This window comes from Aedes aegypti, chromosome 1, assembly GCF_002204515.2.
Source record: "Aedes aegypti strain LVP_AGWG chromosome 1, AaegL5.0 Primary Assembly, whole genome shotgun sequence".
NCBI classification, from domain to species: Eukaryota; Metazoa; Arthropoda; class Insecta; order Diptera; family Culicidae; genus Aedes; species Aedes aegypti.
Window position 1 is genome coordinate 11231577 of NC_035107.1, and position 21439 is coordinate 11253015.

The 21439-nt window shown below is 38.2% G+C and overlaps 1 protein-coding gene across 2 annotated transcripts in view; it reads left to right on the forward strand.

Moving 5' to 3' along the window:
- Positions 1-21439, forward strand: part of LOC5578495 (zinc finger protein 2) — a 77526-nt gene that overhangs the window by 25523 nt on the left and 30564 nt on the right. For both annotated transcript variants that reach the window (XM_021838895.1, XM_021838896.1), the window contains exons 2-4: positions 13221-13668; positions 14038-17146; positions 17210-17392. In XM_021838895.1, the coding sequence (XP_021694587.1) occupies positions 13477-13668; positions 14038-17146; positions 17210-17392 (3484 nt within the window). In that variant the 5' untranslated portion in view covers positions 13221-13476. The remainder of the gene's footprint in view (positions 1-13220; positions 13669-14037; positions 17147-17209; positions 17393-21439) is intronic.

Genomic DNA, 21439 nt, shown 5'->3' on the forward strand with positions numbered 1-21439 from the left:
TAATACTTAAATCGAAAATAAAAATTTGGGTATTAGAGGGTTAAGCTAATCGACGCTATTTTTAGTTGTATGCCTTCAAGTTCGTTTTAATTCCCAGTTGATTTTATATCATAGGCCCGAAAAGTGAGATAGAAAATTAGGTACAAAACAAGGCTAGTAAAAAGGTATCGGGGCAAAATGAACACTTGCATGAAATTTAATGATTCCAAAATATTCAATGTCTGTCAGTCGTTCCGATGTGTAAAAGGGCTCTCCCTCCATCAAAAGAGCTAAAAAGAACCTTTCTGGGTTCGTTATTTTGCTCAAAAATTAGATTCTCCCACGATCTTGCTTATATGCCAATTTAAAGCGGAGAAAAACTTAAAGTCAAATTTCAAACGACAATTGAAGCAAAAAATAAACATTTTTCGAACATTTCAAATGCAATACATATTTCATGCAGTGTATGAACTTTTGATGAAGTATGCATATTCTTAGAAATTGAGGGGGTGTCAATTTCGCCCCGGGTGTTCATTATGCCCCTAATCCCCCTATAATAAAAATTTGGTTGAAATCATCGTTGTATACTTAGTACTTTCTTCAGCAAGCTGCTAACAGACAATATATAGCCATAATTTCTTAGTTTTTCTGCTTAGTTTTAACCTTTATTATACCGGGTACCGACATCGAAGATTCAAAATTCAGTATCATTGCCATCGTTCGACAACTTTGACGAGATTTCCAGGAAAAATCACAAATGAGTTGATTTTTTTATGCATGCATTAAACATTTTGAATTCGGTGATACTTCCGGATTTGGGTCCAAATTCGTTGGGGTACCCACAGTTGTGTGCAGAGAAAGCCAATTTTCATACAAAATTATATATACTCAACTTTGGCATGTTCTAACCTTGTTTCCATGAAAACAATCGCCATGAAATGTCAAATAGATCAATTTGCAATGAATTTTGTAAATTAATCGAACTCAAAATATTTAATGCATGTTGAAATAATTGAACTCATTTGTGCCATTTCCTGAAAATCTCATCAAAATCGAACGAACAAAAAGAATTTTGAAACATCGATGTTGAATATAACTAAGCCAAAATACAAAACCGATTTTATGCACCCTTTCAATCTTAATGAATTAGCTTCAGTTTGAATCAAATACTTCTTTTGGGATGCTAGTGAAGACACTAGTAAGGATTTGAAAATCGAATACCTATTCAAAAAAACTGAACAGACCTTACAACCATCTTTTATGCATACCTATCTCTGGAGGAATTATCCTGAAACAATCAAAAATGGCTGCTTTTCGCAAATCCCTCGACAAACGGGGGAACCGCATTTATAATAACACTCATTATATATTCTGGCCGCTTCAGCGGCACTTGTGTGTGCGAAGATCCTTATTCCGACACCTACACTAGCGCATCGTCCCAACCACCCCTCGCAGATTTTTTTAATTCGTTTCACTTTCTTGCCATTACCGTTTTATTTTTCTTCTTTTCGCTATTTCGCGTTAAATTTTCCCGTTCATTTGCGTTTCCCTCTTCCTCTCTGAGGGATCGCTTGCTTGGATGGGTTCTGCCACCCTCGCAGTTTTTTTTTTGTGTTCTTCTATATAACTGACGGGTTCTAGGGACATCGTTACTTGCAGTTTTTTTTTGTTCTTTTTCCCAAGCGAGGGGTGAAAGGAATAAGGGAAGACGCTTTTGTGTTTTTATGTGGAGGATTTTGTGTTAATTTATTTAATTTGTTTCAGTTTGAATTTCCTTCATGTGTTGATTTTTTTCATCATTTTACTGGATTATATTCAATCGGAAGATCAAAACTTCGAAAATAGTGAACCAATTATTATATCTTTAGCAAATATTAACATCTGAGAGTTTTTACATTATTATCGTAAGAGGCTGGTTTTCATCAGGTCAATGCTTCATTAAACGAATTATTTACCTGAACCAAATTAAATGCGTCGCAAGAGTTTATAACGAAACTGATTTTATTTGCGTAATGACTTATTACGAAACTAGTTCATTACGTAACTTATTTGAGTTGCGTAATGACTCACTACAAATCAATTTCCAGAAATTGTAAAATTAAGTTGTACGCAAATAACATACTTCACAAATAAAAAAAAACATGTTGAGATGCGTTCACCAATATTTTGCGATTTCTGAAAACTGTTTTAAAACGATCCATTCCACAACTCGAAAGAGTTATGTAATGAAAAAGCATTCCGTAATGAATCATTACGCAACTGAAATCAGTTGCGTAATAGCTTTTTGTAATATATCATCGTAATAGGCTGTTTTTCATCACGCCAATCTCTCATGAAACGGCCTACTTTCCTGCACTAAATTGTGCAGTACCGGAAAAATCTTTACAGAACTAAAATCAGTTATGTGATGAATATTACGTAATGCTTTTCAATAACGCAACTGTTTTCAGTCGCGTAATGATTCATTTCACAACAATTCATAGAAATTCACAGCATTCACAATACTCCACTGCACTGTGACGTCACGCATCAATTTTGACAGGTACTGGTCCTGTTGTTTACAGTTTGGACTTAGTACTTTTTTCGAATCATTCTTAATTTCGTGAAAGTTTGCTGCGAGGAGAGGTCAAATCCACTGCAAATACCCACGGATCGTATTATTCTATCTTCCCACCGTGGAAAATCGTCACCATCAGCATGCTGGTGATAGAAATGCGAAGATAAAAAAATGATGAAAAAACGACTAAGTCAGCAACGTAAACAACAGGACCAGCAGCTGTCAAATAAGTGAGGTTAGGCTCGTCATATGCAGCGCTCTATGACTTAAAAGACAAATAGAAATAAGGTGGTTAAAAAAATCGATTTGGCATCTCGACTCTATTTTGGTTTGAGATAAAGATTCTGAGGGTTTCCTAAATGTTGAGCATTTGGATAAAAAAAATGAGATCAAAGAGGAGACTGTACCTGATGAATTTTATATTGAACATATAAGGAGCATTAAACTGCCCTGATGGCATCACTAGATAAATGCAGTGATGCCGTGTGTGCTATCTTTTGCGCCAGATGCAGCAATGTTGCCTGTTTAGAAGATAAATGAGCACTACTTTAGGGTTTCATTTGGAGATACTGGAATTACTGGAACGTCCGATATAAAAACGGCCTTCGAAATAGTTGTAGCCGATACATTTTTTTTGGCACTTTCAGCACAATGTGAACTCTCGAGTGAACATGGGCAAAATATTGAATGATTACTTTGGATTTTTAATAGTAATTCAGACACAAGGGGTGGAGCTAAACAATTTTCAAGCAATCAAGCAAAACAATGCTGTAGGTGTCTGGGTTCGACTTCCGGTCGATCCAGGATCTTTTCCTTATTTAAATTTTCTTGACTTCCTTGGGCATAGAGTATGAATGTATCTGGCACACTATACACTGGCACACTAAACACTGTAAAGACTATACAGTACAGGACGGAATAAAGTACGCATTGGCCTTTTTTATACATAAAGCTCTGGTTTGGAGAGCTGGATCTCAGCTTCTAGTAGTCCATTGAGCTGAAATTCTCACCACAGTTCAGAAATAACATGAATTTCATTCAACCGGTGGTAGGTCATTTGGCATAATTGTCGTTTGGCATAATGAGCCTGAAACCAAGAATTTCTGTTGATTTAAAATTTCAATAAATTTCTCCTTTTTTATGCATAGGCTGGAGCTATATTTTTTGGTATTTTTGTTTTCAACTGACAGAAGGGCGATATCGATTACTGCAGTTACTTTGATGGGTTGTGCTACTTTTCCCCGAAAGTCGGTCCCCGAATATCGTTTCCCCGAATATCCGGTTTCCTCGACTAGCCCACTTCCCCGAAAAGTTTTTAGCACCCATAATTGTCGTAACTTTGCACATTTCAGGGTCGTGAACGAACTGATATCTAATATGCACCCTTCTTTATTTAATTGGCATTTTTTTTGGTTTAACCGTCCTCAGCATTTTTGCTAACATGTGTATAGCCGAGAATGACAGAATACTCCTTTCTTTTGACTGTTTATCGTTCTTTCTGGTCACCACTTTTCAAGGGGAACCAGTCATTGCCGCAATAAATTTTGGTGTCCATTCTTCTATTGGTTTAATTGTAAATTTTGCCTTTTTTTTAAATAGGCTGTTCTTTATATTTACACTTTTTTTTTTTTAAATTTTATTATATAATAAAGCAAATTGTATCCCATGTTTATTTTGCTATATAATCAATTATAGCCAGATGTGTAGTTAGAATGATAATTATTTTAGAACCTGCCAATATTCAAACCATACTTTTTTTTGGGGCAAACGCGTGATCTCCTTCCGAGATATGCTAGAAAAAATATTATTTCAATCACAAATTTTCCTTTCTCTCGTTTGCCACACATATTTTCTTTTAAAGATGTGTTGTGCATTTGAGCTATGATGTGAAAGATTTTTTTTGCGTTAAAGAATAATCTGCTCTAGAATAAAGGATATTTTTGCATTAAGTCGCATTGATAGATCTTTGGATTAGAGCTTTTGATATTTTATTTTTTCTTTGATATCAAGCAATTTTCACCGAGTCCAAACTGGGACAGAGCTTGATCTGCAGCAAAACATTCTATGAGCATTCCCTTGATGAATAACTGCGAACTTTTCTTGCCAATTTACTGTTTTCAAATATGTATATCGCATCAAGCTCATGGATACTCCATGTTTTGAAATGTAGAGACCCGTCACGAGTTTTATTTAGTAATGCTCTATAATGTCACAACAATTTATGAAATTCTTAGCTTGGATGATCTCTGAACAAATACCACGCTTGTTTAGAACTTACCATTTTTTTTATATGGGCTCGGTGGTTATTATTTTATTTATTTATTTTAAGTCAATTTTTATGCCAAACGGCAATTATGCCAAACGACCATTATGCCAAATGACTTTATGCCAAATCATTCAACCACAGTATTTCAATCAGCAACTTTTGAATTATTTAAAAACTCTATTTTGTAAAAAATGAAATGAATTAATTTTTGAAATATTTTGAAAATTATCATTTTTTTTTGAAAACTGCTATTCTACAAACATGTGTGTCAAGACACACAGATTATCAAATTGCACAATTTTGCAAAAAGATATATTTCTCTAAATATTTCCATTTTAAATTTATTTCCAATACAAAATTATATCATTTTTGTCGAAATTTGATATTTGCGATAACTCAAAAGTTTGTTTATGAAAAGCTTATCATATTTGAAGTACCTTTCAAGCAGAGTGCCTGTAAACAAGAGTGACGTCATGTTCCAGTTTCGACAGGTTTCCTGCTCAATCGGAATGCGGATTTGTATGAAAATGACAGTTCGCCGCTGTTCCAATTTGGACATTTACGCCACTCTTATTTAAACCCACTCTGCTTTCAAGCTGCGGTGAGAATTTCAGGTCAAACGGACCATTTTGTATGGAAAAATGACCAATGCGTACTTTATTCTGTGCAATACTCTACATGAGGCAACATTTGTTACAAAAATCATATTTTTTTTCTCAAATGAAAAAATTTACATTGAAAAATTAATAATTTGTCTGTATTTTTGTACGTGCCTGCTTGATTTTGGCAACTTTATCGTCCGGCTTTGGCTACATGGAAATGCAAATATGTACAAAAAAATGGATCATGGGTCAGTCACGAATGCTGTTAATCTCAACGCGCTATGGGCCAGGGACGCAATCTGGCGGGATAAAATTAATAACTCGGCATTAAGTTCTTTCGGCAATGTTTTTGTAACAACAAGGACCACATACTGACATAAATGGATAGTTCGTAAATCGTTCGCATAAGTGGCGCCAAAATCTAACCTTTCACTGTGACGTTCTAGAGATTTGGCGAAGTTGTTCATTTTGTTAAAATAAACAACTCTCTCGAAGAAGTCAAAATTCCACAGCCTACTGTTTTCGAGTTATTAGCATAATAAGACTAAATTAGAGTAAAAACGGTTTCATTTACCGATTTTGACATGTTTGTTAAGAACCATGTCTTATAATATATTTTGCTGATAAAAATATGAAGCAAAATAATTGTTTTAAATAGTTTCACGGTTAAATTTCATGAATATTATTCGATTACTTGCATCATTTTTGCATCGTACATAAAGAAAAATATCACATTATCATTTATTAGCGCGAAACAGGCCAAAACACACTACCTCCACTAAGGGAGCGTTTGCCCTAGTGGGGAAATTTTAAAAATACGACGCATAAATATTAAGGCTAAGTAGCCCGTTATTTTGCGATGTGGGCAATCTAAATAAAAAAATATTCTTTTTTGCCATCTTTTTAGCTAGCTGTCATACGAGGGGTCCACCAATTTGAGAAAACCGAAGAGACCACCCTTTAGTTGTAGCATATACTAGCGATCAGTGACATAAAATTGGAAATCTAACGATGTATGCCGATGGCGGTCTGATTTCAGCGAGAATTGCTCCTATTCAAAACATAAAAAATAAACTTGATAACAAAATAACTGAGAATCTTAAAAGTAGATGGAGTACCGTATACCTTTTAATTCCTCCTTCCTTTAGAAGCGGAATTTAAAGGTATACGGTACTCCATCTACTTTTAAGTTTCTCTATTGAGATTCTACTCAGAGGATTCGAACATTAATTAAAGAGAAAATAACTGAGTTATTCATGATATTACACACTTATATAACCAAAAAAAGTTTTATAACTGCAACATTTGATGTGTTAAATCAGAATGTTGCATTTTCGAACCATTTTTTCTGTATCCAAATCCTTTTGTGTTCCCAGCCCTGTCGTCGTAAAATTTGAGCTTCTTAGTCGTCCCTTTTTAAGGGGGGCGTTGCTATGGTCCAGAGGGCGCTTTCACTCCCAGGCGTTAATGATGTCTTCGCATAAGAAATATCACAACTATTTTAATACATAGGGATCAACTGTGATGGAGGTTATGTTGCTATGGGTTTTCGACTTTCAGTCTATACAGATCATAAACGGAAATCCAAAAACCCTTAGCAACATTTTAATATATAAAAATTACATTATCACAAATACTTCAATATACATTCCTAACAAACGAAAACCAATATTCATTTGCACGTATTTAGTTTGTGTGCCATTTATATTAAAATATGGAATCAAGAGATCAAGTACATGGGCTTAAACATTATTTAGTTAAAAAAATTTCTAATGTAAAAAGTGATAGTTATTATGTCCTTATATCAATTGAATCTACTATAACAATGCCTTTTATACTACTGTATATGCTATGTGACTAGAGTCTAACAACTGAGACTATTTCGATGTGCCCTTTAAAAAGAAATCTTAATCCATGAATTGAACTCAGTCTTGTAGAACCTATCACACAGTGTAAAACGGATCACCTAATGCCAATCCAATAACCACATCAAACCGTTTATTTGTAAACATTTTTGTGTCTGCCTCAAATTTCAAAATTTTTCTTGTGTTCGGCATTTCGCTTTTAAAACAAAATGTTGTTATTGCATTTCGCTTTTTAAACAAAATTGTGAAAAATTTAAGCAAATTGATGCAACATTTTTTGAGTAACGACCATTTATGTTTCTGGAACCATTCTGCCCGTAAGCTCTAAGTCAAGAGCATAATTTTGAAAATTGTATGATTTTTTTAATAACTTGATACTTGTGGGGGATATTCGACCAAAGTCTCGATAGCAAACTCCGTATTTGTGTGATAGTAAGCTTCAAGCTGAAATTTTATTTAGATTAGTTCATAGTTTTTGGCTGTTGGTTGGTTTACTCACAAATTTTGGTGAATCTATGCAAGCACAGAGTGATTCTTTCGCTTCAGCCGGTCTACTAGTAAGCCTATCTAAAATTTAAGTCCAAATTTAGCAATATTTCATTGAATCTTCATATATCATACCTACTATTTGACTAATTCGTTAGGAATTACAAATTAGCGAATGATGGGACACCTTTTTAGGTTATTAGTGCAATCAATACAACTAAAATTTAGAAGTAAGTTATCTTGTACAGATTTAATAAATGATTCGGTCTTTACCTATATGCTTTCGAAACTATGGTGTGAATATATATATATATATATATATATATATATATATATATATATATATATATATATATATATATATATATATATATATATATATATATATATATATATATATATATATATATATATATATATATATATATATATATATATATATATATATATATATATATATAAAATAAAAGATTTCAATTCACTGATTTTCAATATAAACTAGAATAATTCAATAATTTGGAGTCTTCACTTCATGTGGTTTTTGAGCACATCACATTCTTCTCTTACGCCTTTCCATACAGTTCAGCAGTCGTTGACGTGGATGCTTGACGTTTCGTCGGTTTGCATGAATTTGACGGCACTGTTGTAGAGGCGCCGCTTCTACGAGGGGTCTCATCGTAACAATACTGTATTTATTTATTTTTTGATAAATTGACCTAGAACAAAATGGCATTGTACAAAATATGATGTTCGTATTTAATTAGAAATTCGTTCATCCGGTAAATATTATAGGACAGTTTTGCAGCTGCTCGAACTCAGTGTTTTCGAAGCTTATTGATTCTGATCTCAGAATTCAAAACGAAGCGCTAACGGCGAAACACGTTTTTCTGAAAAAAAAATCAAGATAGAGCCAAATTCAAAATGGTCACCAACATTATTTCAAATTGGACTATATCTTTCCTCCATGCGATGACCCTAAGATTGATTTGTGTTTCAGCGAATATATGAGAAGAAAAATACGTGAAGAAATACATAGAATTTATCAAAAAACTGAGCTTTTTGAAAACTGTCAAGCTAGGGTCCAGCAGTTTGAGTTTACCAAAACGCTTCTCCTCTAGTTTTATAAAATTCAAGCAAACTACGATGCAAACTTTAATTATAATAATATATGCCTATGGTAACCGCGTTTCAGCGATAAATACTCAACCATAGCTCGAAACATTTTTTTGAAGAAATTTTATGCGTATGCTCAGCCATGTAAGACTAGGAAAATTTGTAGACTTGACTAGAATGCAAAGAAAAGTTTTAAAGTTAGACATAAATAAATTAATACTTAAGACTCGATGTTTCGAATGTTTGAACGTAAAGTAATATATGAAGCACACATATAGAAATATATTATATTAAAAAAATGAATCAAATAATTAAGTGTATAAAGATTTTTTTGAGTTATCTAAAAGCAGAACATCTAGAACGTTTGAACTGCTTTTTTACTTAAAGAAAAGGTGTTCGATTTTCAGCCAAATTATGGCTTAAATTAAAAATGAAATATCGCTCTTGAAGTGATATCAAAATGAAAAAAAGTCAACAATTTATCGGGATTTCAATGTACTTATCTTTTGTAGTTTTACGTTAGATATATTAGTGGATCTTGTAATTGCCAAGTATCAGTTACAGAAGGGTTTCAAACTAATTTCATCAAATTAAAAACACGAAAATACTGTTCTTAGTGTTTACTTGATTATGAAAGTTTATCACTATCACATGAAAATTATTGGTCCAAAATAAACAAGGGTATGAACTGACTGTCTATAGAACATATATATAATAATATATACAATTTTTCAGCTTTAAACTTTAACATATTTTATCAAAGTTCGAGAGTGGTCTTGGGCCCCTTAATGATCTCGTGCTTTCATCGAAGGATCTCTCGAGATAATTTAACCAATAATTTCTTTAATAATACAGAATACTAAGGATCAAGTGCATACAGCCCTGTAGGCAAATGCTTTTTTATCGCAATATCCATTTTATTAAAGGATTGTGCTAGTTTGCCCTAAATATTGTTTCCTCGTCGTTTCCTCGAACGTCAGTCCTTTGAATGTCTGTTCAGCGAGTATCCCGTTTCACGACTTTCTACATTTTAGAGTTGTGAACTGACCAGTCATCTGGTACGCATCCTGTTTCTAAGAACTATTTTTGCACCTTCATGGACTGCATCACTTCTCGAAGTGGCACTTCATTCGGAAAAATGAGATTCGAAAAAAGTGTTATTCGGGGAACTTTCATTCGCGGAAACGACATTCGAGGAAAAGTAGCACGTTTGATAAGTAGTTTGGAAAAATAATATGAGACAAAATATAGATATTATAAACAACAAATAAAACGGGTATAATTCACCAATATGATAAATGAATTGCTTGACATACACAATTCGCTAATTAACATTGATCCTAATTGCATCGCTCGTTCCCACAAGAGCAGACGACGTAACTAAAGGACCAAACTACTATTACTCTTCACTTGATAAACGTTAGTTATGGACATAAAGCAAACACAATTTAATTTCTTTTTTAGAGGGCGTTAAGATGCAGATGATCTACGTGAAACAATGTATAATCACTTCAGGGCGTTAATACAGATTGAAAAATATTCATACACAGTAAAAAATAATGAAGATTACACGTCATGTAAACTTCATTTATGTCATGTAAACATGACGTCATGTAAATGTAAGTCTGGAATGATGTAAATTTGTGTTATATGTCATGTAATCACACAGAATCCTGCTGGATTACATGACATATAATTGAAGTTTACATGACATGTCATGTAAATATCCATTATATACCATGCTCCAATTATGTGCATTATATGTCTCAGAAATTTACACGTTTCGTTCGAACTGTGTAGGATAAGGTCAAATTACTCCAGGGTGTTGATAATGTTCAGAATGTATGCACATTTTAACATGCAATTAATATTCAACAAAGCGTTAATATGATCTACATGAGACAAGATCAATTACTATATAGCTTGACAATTTCGATTGATGCCATACAGGGCGTTAAGTTGCACTTGCTCAATGTGGAATACGGTCTAATCCAGGGCATCTCGGAATTTACGATTCATGCCATACATATCGTAAAATTGTACCTGATCTACATAGAATTAGGCCAAATTACTACAGAGCGGTAACACAGTTTGGAATATTTCCTGAAGGGCGTAAAAATGCACCTGACCTACATAAGATAAGCTTGAATTATTTGAGGGCGTTGAAAAGGCTAGAATTTTCTATTGACGTCCTAGAGGACGTTAAGATTTACCTAATATACGTGAGAAAGGAACAAATTAATCCAGGGCGTTGATATATTTTGACAATTTCGATGACATCAATCAGAGCGTTGAGATGCACCTGATCTTCAAAGGATATAGTCAAGTTACTCCCGGGCGTTGTTTGTGCTAAGATATTTCTATTGATTTTCAACAAGGCGTAAATATGCTCCAGATCTCGCAAAGATCAATATGGATCAAAGTCAAATTACGTCAGACCGCTAATTTAGCTTGATCGGCTGATGTTATACAAAGTGTAGGGATGTTTCTGAACTACCTGAAATAAGGCCAGGGCGTTGCTAAAGCTTGAAATTTTTAATTGATGTCCTATAGGGCGTTGAGATGTACTCGATCTTCAAGGAATGAGGTCAAATTACTCCAGGGCGTTGATATGACTTGGAATTTTCAATGGATACAGGGCATTAAGTTGCACCTGATCTACGTAAGACAAGGATTATAGATATCGAACAGGGCGTTAATATGAAGTTGATTTACATGGCACGAGTCTAAATTGATACAGCATGGAATTTTCAATCTATGTCCTACAGGGCGTTAATATGCACTTGATCTAAAATCTACATGAGAAAAGGTCAAATTACTCCAAGGCGTCAATACAGATTGAAATATTCAATCAATACAGGGAATTGAGGTGCACCTGTTCCACGTAAGACAAGGTCAAATTAGTGGAGAGCGTTTATACATCTTGACATTTGCCCCACAGGTCGTTTAAATACAGCTCATTTACATGGAACAAGGTCAAATCGCTTCAGGGCGTTATTGAATCTTAGAATATTCAATTGATGCCCAACAGGGCGTAAAGATGCACTTGGTCTACGTAAAATGATATCACATTACTCCAGAGCGTTGATAAAGCTTATATTTTCAATTGATGTCCTACAAAGCGTTGAGATATATTTGATCGATATGGGTCAAATTACTCCAGGGCGTTGATAGAGCTTGGAGTTTCTATTGATGTCATACAGGGCGTCAAGCTGCACTTGATTTACATGGGATGAAGTCAAATTAATCCAGGGCATTTATATAGCTTGAATTATTTAAATAATGTCCTACAGGGCGTTGAAATGTAGCTGATCTATTACTCTAAAGCATCGATACAGATTGGAGTTTTTAATCCATGCAGAGCATTGAGATGCACCTGATTTACGTAAGACAAGGTCAAATGAGTCAAGGGCGTTTATACATCTTGATATTGTCTCACAGAGCGTTAAGATGCAGCTGATTTACATGACACGAGTTCAAACTACTCCAGGGCGTTAATAATGCTTGGAATATTCAAATTATGTGGGGCGTAAAGATGGGCGTCTACATAAAGGAGGTCAAGTTATTCCTAGTCGTTGATAAAGCTTGAATTTTTAATGATGTCATACAGGGCGTTAGGATCTATATGGGACAAAGTAAAATTACTTGCGTAAGTAAAATTAATTACTAAAGCGTTGAAACAGCTTAGAGTTTTCAATTTTGATCTTCGTAGAATAAGGTAAAATTACTCTAGGGTATTGATAAATTTTCAATCGATGTTCTACCGACCGATAGATATGGTGAAATTACTCTGGGGCGTTGATACAGAGCGGTAATATACTCATGTTCTATATGAAGTACTATATGAAATAGGGTCAAATTACTCCAGAGCGTTAGAAGGAACAGGTTGGAAATTTCGATTGATATCTTATGGGGCGCTAGATTATGTTTATGACCGCATGTTTATGATTATGGGCGCACATTATGTTTATGACCTCAGGTGAAAAATTCTAAAAAAAATCTGAGAAAAGCTTCTTAGTCGTCGACTAAGCGCGACTAAGCAGGACGACAGGGCTGTGTGTTCCTTTATTACACTGTCTTTCAGCAATTATTTCACCATTTCAGCAATCAAAAGAATTCTTTCAACATGTGACTGACCCCGCAGGACCAGAAAGGCTGCAAATGGTTCTGTCGGGGTCACACCGAAAAGTCACATAGGCGTCGATCGATAAAATCGACGCCCCCTTCCAAGAGTAACAAGCTTTGGCTGCGTCCTACAAAGGTGTTTCCCCCGCGGTCCCACGGAACCACAATCCTAATTTTCCCTGTTCTTGCACCACTTCTCTTCGTCTCTCGCCATGTTTTTCTTACAGATATCCCGTTCGATGAAACAAACACACCTAGCTATAATGAAATTACGAGAAAAAATACATTTTAAGATTTAAACTTTAGAAAAAGTTTTACAAAATCATAAACCTCGCATTATTTATAAATTAATTTTAACTATAATTAAATTTTAAAAACAAAATTATTATATATTAAATTAATTAAACAACAATTGTAAACTAACACACGTAACTCGCAAAACAAAACATTTTAAATCAAAAAATAAACAAACACAAACACAAAATGGCTTCTCGGAAAAACGCAAAATTCTCCACCAAAATCCAGTTCTATCTGAAACACAGGGAATCGCGGATACTGAAGCTATGCAACGACACAATCAGCCCGGTACCGAACGATTCGCTCACCAGAGCCATCTTCAAGCTGCTGTCGAAACCGGTGGACAACAGGCGGATCATTCAGCTTCTCGCCGACAAGGTGAGTATCGTATAAAATATAAAAGAATACATTTTGGGGATTAATGGACTTTCGGAAAAGCTGCTGAAAGTTGTATGTGGGGTGCTGGATCACTTTGGAAAAATTCTTGAATGAAATTTTGGAATGAAAGAGTAGAATAAACTGCTGACAATCTTGAGGAACTCAAAGAGGAAGTGTAATTAATGCTTTAAAAAAATTAAACTTAACATATTTGATCATTTTTACGTTGACTTCGTCTACAATAACCTATTGGGAGTTAATTTTGGCAATGGGTTACAAGGAAAGCTTGATTCACACAAAATCTGAGCAAATTTTTATTAGTACGCCAATGCTTTTAGGATGTTTATTCAAAGATTGCTTCCATTACAGAAACGCCCGTCCACCAAATCGACTGCCTCGCACAGCACCCTGAAGACGCCCCTGCAGCAGACGGCAACGACAGCGACCCCAACGACAGATTCCACAGTCACGGCAGCACTGACAGCGGCCCTAGCAGCAACAACTGCAGCCACAGCGTGCACTGCCTCCTCCACACCTGTCTCCGGACTGTCCCTGTCGCTGCCCTCAGAGTATCAGAAAGATGTGGAACGGTTTCGGGGCCGTATCATATGCCAGGACAACACGTGCATCATCGACCCGGCGGCATCTCCTAAGAACGACAACAATTCGAATCCTCGCACTCATTCCTTCCGAATTGTCTCGTTCAGCAAGGAGACCACCGGCAACAAGTCAGAAACTTCCTCGTCGCCACTTGGCGGTAGCGACGGTGGGCGAGATTCGGTTTGCGAAGAGCAGGCGCAGAATCTCAGCTCGTCGTCGCCTACTTCGACCGCATCGACACAAGCTGGCCACAAGGCTATTCTGATGTGCTTCAGCTGCAAGCTCAGCTTCGGCACTTGCCGGTCCTTCATCGCCCACGCCAAGATGGAGCACAGTCTCACCCTGAACGACTACGAGCGAATGTTGCTCGAGAAGAACTACAGCAGCGCCATCATCCAGACCAACACGGAGAGGCAGTTTTACTTCCTGGTTCCTTTCGAAGAGAAATCTTCAGCCAACAGCACCAACAACAACAACAACATCAGCATCAACACTAGCACTAGCATTAAGACGACGATGATGGATAGTGAAGAGCGGATGAGGAGTGGGAGCGGTATCAACAGCAATGGCGGAAGTCAACAAACATCTCCACAGCAACAGCAGTCACTTCAACAACAACAACAGGCGGTGCAGCTGCAACAACATCAGCAGCAACAACAACACCAACAACAGCAACAGCTATCGCCGCAATTACAAACGCCGGACAAAAGCCCCGGTTCCATCAACTTCGACGGCGGCTTCCCGAAACTCACCCCCAGCAGTATGCTCTACGACATGGACAACAAGCTGCAGGCGAGTTGGAAGCTGGCCGCCGAAAAGTACAACAACGCCATGAACGAAAGTGTAGCGGTTGCGGCAGCAGCTGCAGCCGCGGCTGCGGCGCAAGAAGAAAAGAACGCAGCCAGCGGTAAAGCGTTGGCAGATTTTCTGACTCAGCAAAAAATGCTGTCGGCTGCGGAAAATCTGTACAGCAAGCAGAACAAGTTCCTGGAGTTGATGAACTCGAATCCACTGGCAGCAGCAGCCGCCAAAGCCGCAGCTGCCGGTACGGGCGTTGATGGAACTAGCGATTTTCACCTGGCCAAAAAGTACAATGCAATGGATCTTTACAAGCAGTTGATGGCTGCCAACAACTTCCGACCGGAGGGCCTGGATACGCTCAAAGAAGAACTCAAGCCTGAGCACCAGATAAGCGTTAAAAAATTGGAGACTGAACCGACGGGAGCGTTCCGCGGCAATTCCTTCGCACCAAATATTTCCACGAGGAATTCCTGCAAAACGCTCAAATGTCCCCAGTGCAATTGGCACTACAAGTACCAGGAAACGCTGGAAATTCACATGCGGGAGAAGCATCCAGACGGAGAGACAGCCTGCAGTTACTGCCTGGCCGGTCAACAACATCCCCGTCTGGCTAGGGGCGAATCCTACACCTGTGGCTACAAGCCGTACCGTTGCGACATTTGTAACTATTCCACCACCACGAAGGGTAACCTGTCTATTCATATGCAAAGCGACAAACATCTGAATAACATGCAAGATCTGAACGGGATGATGAACAAGGGTAACCAGAACTTCCTGAATCTTGCAACCCTTCAGCCGAACGAGAAGGTTAACACGTCTCGCAACCAATACATGCAAGCCACCTCGCCATTGTCCCTTACCACAAAGCTCACCCAGCAGCAGGTCAAGGAAACTCACCAACCCAACTACGATGCCAACCGGCCGAAGTCCTTCTTCAAGTGTGACATCTGCAACTACGACACCAACATAGCTCGAAATCTCAGAATTCATATGACTAGCGAGAAACATATCAGCAATCTGAATTCTCTGCAATCGAGCTACAGTCAACTGAAGAACCTCCAAAACATGTCTTCGCCGGAAGGACTCGACTATCTGAGCGCCCTCAACCTAAACGCCCTCAAAGAGGACAACCCGCTGAACCGCGTTGAAGACTACACCAACAGCTCCCTCAAATCCCTATCCATCCCAACGTCCCCCTTCGCTCCCATCGACCCCACCCCAGTCAGCACCGCCAACAGCACACCCACCCCAGAATCCCTCTTCCTGAACAACCCCTCCCCCTTCTCCACCAGCAGTGATCCCGAACGCAACGCCTCCGCCCCCCTCGACTTCCAGCAACAGCTGGACGAAGACAAGAACCCGCTCCACTTCGAACCTCCGATCAGACTCACACTGGACCCATCGACTTACTACACCTGTCTGATCTGCTCGGACTTCGACACCAACAACCTGGAAGAGCTGAAGAAGCACGTGATCAAGGATCGCCTCACCTCGAACATTGCAATGGATAGTATAGTGATCGCGGCGGCCAGCTGCGAGTGTCTTCTGTGCGGCTTCCGTTCGCCAACCGTGGACAAACACGACCTCGAACGCCATCTCAAGACGGAAGCGCACCTGAAGCGACTTGATCTGATGATTCATCTGCTCGAAGGACGGGACAAGGCCATCGGCAAGCTGAAACAATTCTGCGGGCCGGAGCTGTTCAAGAAACTCTCGATGATCTTCCCGCTGCCGGAGGAAACGAAATTTCCGTACGAAGAAATGCCAAGCATTGGTGAAATTTCGCGTTCTCCCCTGACGCTGCTGCTCGAGCCGAAAACGGAACTGGTCGAGCGAGAGTTCAACGGGGACTGCGAGGGTAGCCAACCGCACCCGGACAACGTGCAGATCAAGTGCAACTGCTGCAACTACTACACCACCTCGCTGGAGAAGATCGGCATCCACAGCCTGTCGGAGAAGCACATTTTCCGGCGGATCTGTTTCGACTACTTGCTGTTAATCTCCAGCGAGAAGAACGCTTCTGGTGGTGGCGGATCGCTCAGTCCGTTGAACCTGCAGCAGACCATCAAAGGTGAAGGTAGGTTAACTGGTCGTTGAATATTGGAGAACACCGCAATGACCTAATTATGATCGGTTTCAGATGGACGTCCGGGAAGTGCTGCGATGCTGTTACGTGGTAGTCAGTTGATGTTGACATGTGTGCCGTGTGGGTTCAAGACCGACCACATCTACTATATGATCCACCATTTGAAGAAGTCGTGCAAGGTCGAGCAGAACATCAACCTGCTCGGGTTGCGGAACATCTTCAAGTTGACCCCGAAAGGTAAGTGCCAAGCTTTATTTGAGTGGAAAAGGACATACAAATAATGTGGAATGATAGGGCCTAAAATCAATCAATTTGCTGTAGAGATTCGAGCAAGATTTTTCTAAAGCAAGGAGTCAATTTTCTTCATAGTACACCCCAACCTCTTTTTACGACCGTTATCGGGGGGTCGTAAAAAAAATCGGTCGTAAAAAACATCAGGGTTATAATTATGTTGTTGAAAAATGCAACGTCTAGATGCGGAAATACTTATTCGAGATCTTCGGCAAAGTTGAAGCATGGGTTGAGAACTTTCCAAAATGGCCGTTCAAGTTCTCGTATTTTGGTAAAAGATGGCAACACTGCTCGATTGTTATCAAAAGAGCCAATTTGATGGGGGTGTGATTTGCAAATACCAAAAAAATTAAAAGATAACGATACCGAATGTTCACAAAAGTCGAAGGAAGTGTTGCGTGCCATACAATCGGCCAAATCACAAATGTTCATGTGGCTGGCAACACTGTTTAAGAAGAATAAAGTAAAGATCATAATCATCAAACTTGAGCGGAACAGAAAAATATAATGCTTAGCAACATAGCAATACTCTTCAACTGTAATACAGTTTTTCATGAAGGGTTCAAATTTTTTTCGTAGCTGGCAACACTGCTTAAGTAAAATTGCGCCACCAGGCAGTACAAGTGTGCATGCAACTATTGTTTCGCGGATATCTCAGGATCCTGACCACTTAGAAAGATGGCGTCTTCGGCAAAGTTGTTCATTAGCTCAAGGACTATCATTATAAACGCTATGAGGTTCAAAATTTTGACACCAGGCGGCGCTAGTGAGCATGAATTTTTTGTTTTGTGTATATCTCAGGATCCTGGCCATTTAGAAAGATGGCGCCTTTGGCAAAGTTGTTCAGTAGCTCAAGGACTACCATTATAAACGCTATGAGGTTCAAAATTTTGCCACCAGGCGGCGCTAGTGAGCATAGAATTTTTGTTTTGCGGATATCTCAGGGTCCTGACCTCTTAGAGAGATGGCGTCTTCGACAAAGTTGTTCAGTAGCTCATGGACTATCATTATAAACGCTATGAGGTTCAAAATTTTGACACCAGGCGGCGCTAGTGAGCATGAAACATTTGTTTTGCGGATATCTCAGGATCCTGGCCACTTAAAAAGATGGCGCCTTTGGCAAAGTTGTTCAGCTCAAGCGCTACACTGAAAATAATCCACACGTTTGACCCTAATTATTTTCAACGTGGATCTGTCGTGTCGAATTGCAAGGTGAAATGACGTGTAAAACTTGTGATTCTGTGAAGGATTGACTTGGTTCGATAGCAAAGTCTTTTACACATGATTTGAACGTTTTTTACAATGGCGATATCCATCACTAGTAGAACTAGTTTTCCTATCATGCCAAGGACTCACATTTGCCGTTCACGCGTTACAGGACATGTTATTTTTGGAGAAACCGGGTGCCCGTAATGGGTGCCTGGAATCAGAAAATCAAGCAATAAAATGATGAAAATGATTCTGAGGCTTCCTCCCTGGTATAAAACCAATGAGTTACATAGAAAATCCAATGTTGAAACATTGGAACAAATGTCAAATAAAATAATTAATAATTTCAGGCAAAAATCGTTACAATCTTCTATTGCCACGATTAATGCGTTATATGTTTAGGTTAAGTTAGGTTACGAATATTCAAAGCGTGGTTTTTTCTCTTATAAGCAGGTGAAATCAACTCACCTGTAAAAAATCTGAACTGCTACGGCAAATGAAATGTAATATGTTGTTAACGAAATGTTAATAAAAGCTTAAATTTGTTTTACCAAATTAGGAGATAGTGTTGTCTAATAACACAGAACACCTAGATATAAGAAATGAATGTAATGTTTGGAATGATACTAATAAAGAAATTATAAAAATAAAAAAAAAATCAAGCAATCGCTAATAAATCCTACTGCAAAGTTAACGATAAATTGTAAATTAACGTGTTTTAAATTTGAATTTGGAGCCGAAAGCGACTCGTCTTCGGCAAAGTTGTCCAGTAGGTCAAGTGCTATCATTATAAAAGCCATGAGATTGAAAATGTTGCCACCAGGCGGCGCTAGTGAGTATGAAACTTTCGTTTTGCGGATATTTCAGGATCCTGACTACTAAGAAAGATGGAGTCTTCGGTAAACTTGTTGAGTAGCTCAACTTTGCCCAAGACGCCATGTCTATGTAGTCATGATCCTAATATATCCGCAAAACAAAAGTTTCATGCTCACTAGCGTCGCCTGGTGGCAAAATTTTGAATCTTATAGCTTTTATAATGATAGTCCTTGAGCTGATGAACAACTTTGCCGAAGACGCCACCTTTTTGAATAGTCGTAATCCAGAGCTATCCGGAAAACCAAAATTCTATGCTCACTAGCGCCGCCTGGTAGCAAAATTTTGAATCTCATAACTTGTATAATGATAGCGCTTGAGCTACTGAACAAATTTGCCAAAGGCGCCATCTTTTTAAATGGCCAGCATCCTGAGATACCCGCAAATCAAAATTTTCATGCTCACTAGCGCCGCCTGGTGGCAAAATTTTGAACCTCATAGCGTTTATAATGATAGTCATTGAGCTACTGAACAACTTTGCCGAAGGCGCCATCTTTCTAAATGGCCAGGATCCTGAGATATCCGCAAAACAAAAAAATCATGATGAGAGGATTTTTGATGAGAATCTTGAGAGGATTCTGTTGAGAATTCTGAGAAGATTCTAATGCGAGTCTTCTAATTTAAAAGACTTTTTTTTTCAAATTCGATTGAAAACTGTTAGATGAATCTAATATGAATTCTGAGAGGATGCTGATAGAATAGGTGGTTTTAAGGGATACTAATGAGAATTCTATGAGGACTCGGATAAGAACTCTTAGAGAATTTTTGTGAGAATCTTCGAATAAAAATAAGATTTTTCAACTTTTTTTTTCATAAAACATTTAAGACGATTCTGATGTTAATTCCGAGAGGATGCTGATGAAATACCTGTGAGGATTTTGATGTGAACCTTAGATAGGATTCTGAAGAGAATTCTAAGAAGATTCTGTTGAGAACCCTAAGAGAAATCTGATGAGAGTCCTGAGAGAATTCTTAAAAGAAGCCTGAGAGGATTTTAATAAGAATCCTGTGAGTAATCTGATGTGATTACTGCAAGAAATCTTATGCGAATCCTGCGATGATTTTGACGAGAATCTTGCCAGATTCATGCATAGATTCTGATGCGAATCCTGAGATAAAATCGAAGGGAATCCTGCAAAAAATTGTATGGGGCCGTTAATTAATAACGTAATGGTTTATGGGGATGTCCCTTTCATCCCCATAAACCATTTGAGATATCTTACCCGCCGTACATTAAATTTTTGGTTTTCATACAAAGAATCTTATCATGGAGGTAGAAGAGATTTGAAAATCTAGAAAATTGTCTTAAGTATTAAATGGCCAGCCCCTTATGTGAATAATGCGAGGAATCCAATAAGAACCTTGAGAGGATTCTGATGAGAATTCTTTGAGGATAGATCCCTAAGAGGATTAATCAGAAATTTTCTAGGATTCTCTACCTTTCTTCCAGGATTCTCAATGGAATACTTACTTTACTTTTGCTGGCTCTACGTCCTTCAAGACAATGTTACAATGTTACGCCAACTAACTCGATCCATGGCTGCTAACCTCCAATTCCTCGATCGCCCCACACTTCCAACCTGCTCCACTTGGTCAAACCACCTAGCTCGTTGCGCTCCCCTTCGTCTTGTACCGGCCGGATTTGAGTTGAACACCATTTTTGCGGGATTGTTGTCCGGCATTCTCACAACGTGTCCCGCCCATCGTACCCTTCCAGCTTCGTGATACTGGGTTCACCGTAGAGTTGCGCAAGCTCATGGTACATTCTTCTCCTCCATACGCCGTTCTCACATACTCCACCGAAGATCGTCCTAAGCACACGTCGTTCGAAAACTCCTAGCGCTTGCAGGTCCTCTTCGAGCATTGTCCACGTCTCATGCCAGTAGAGGACTACCGGTCTTATAAGCGTCT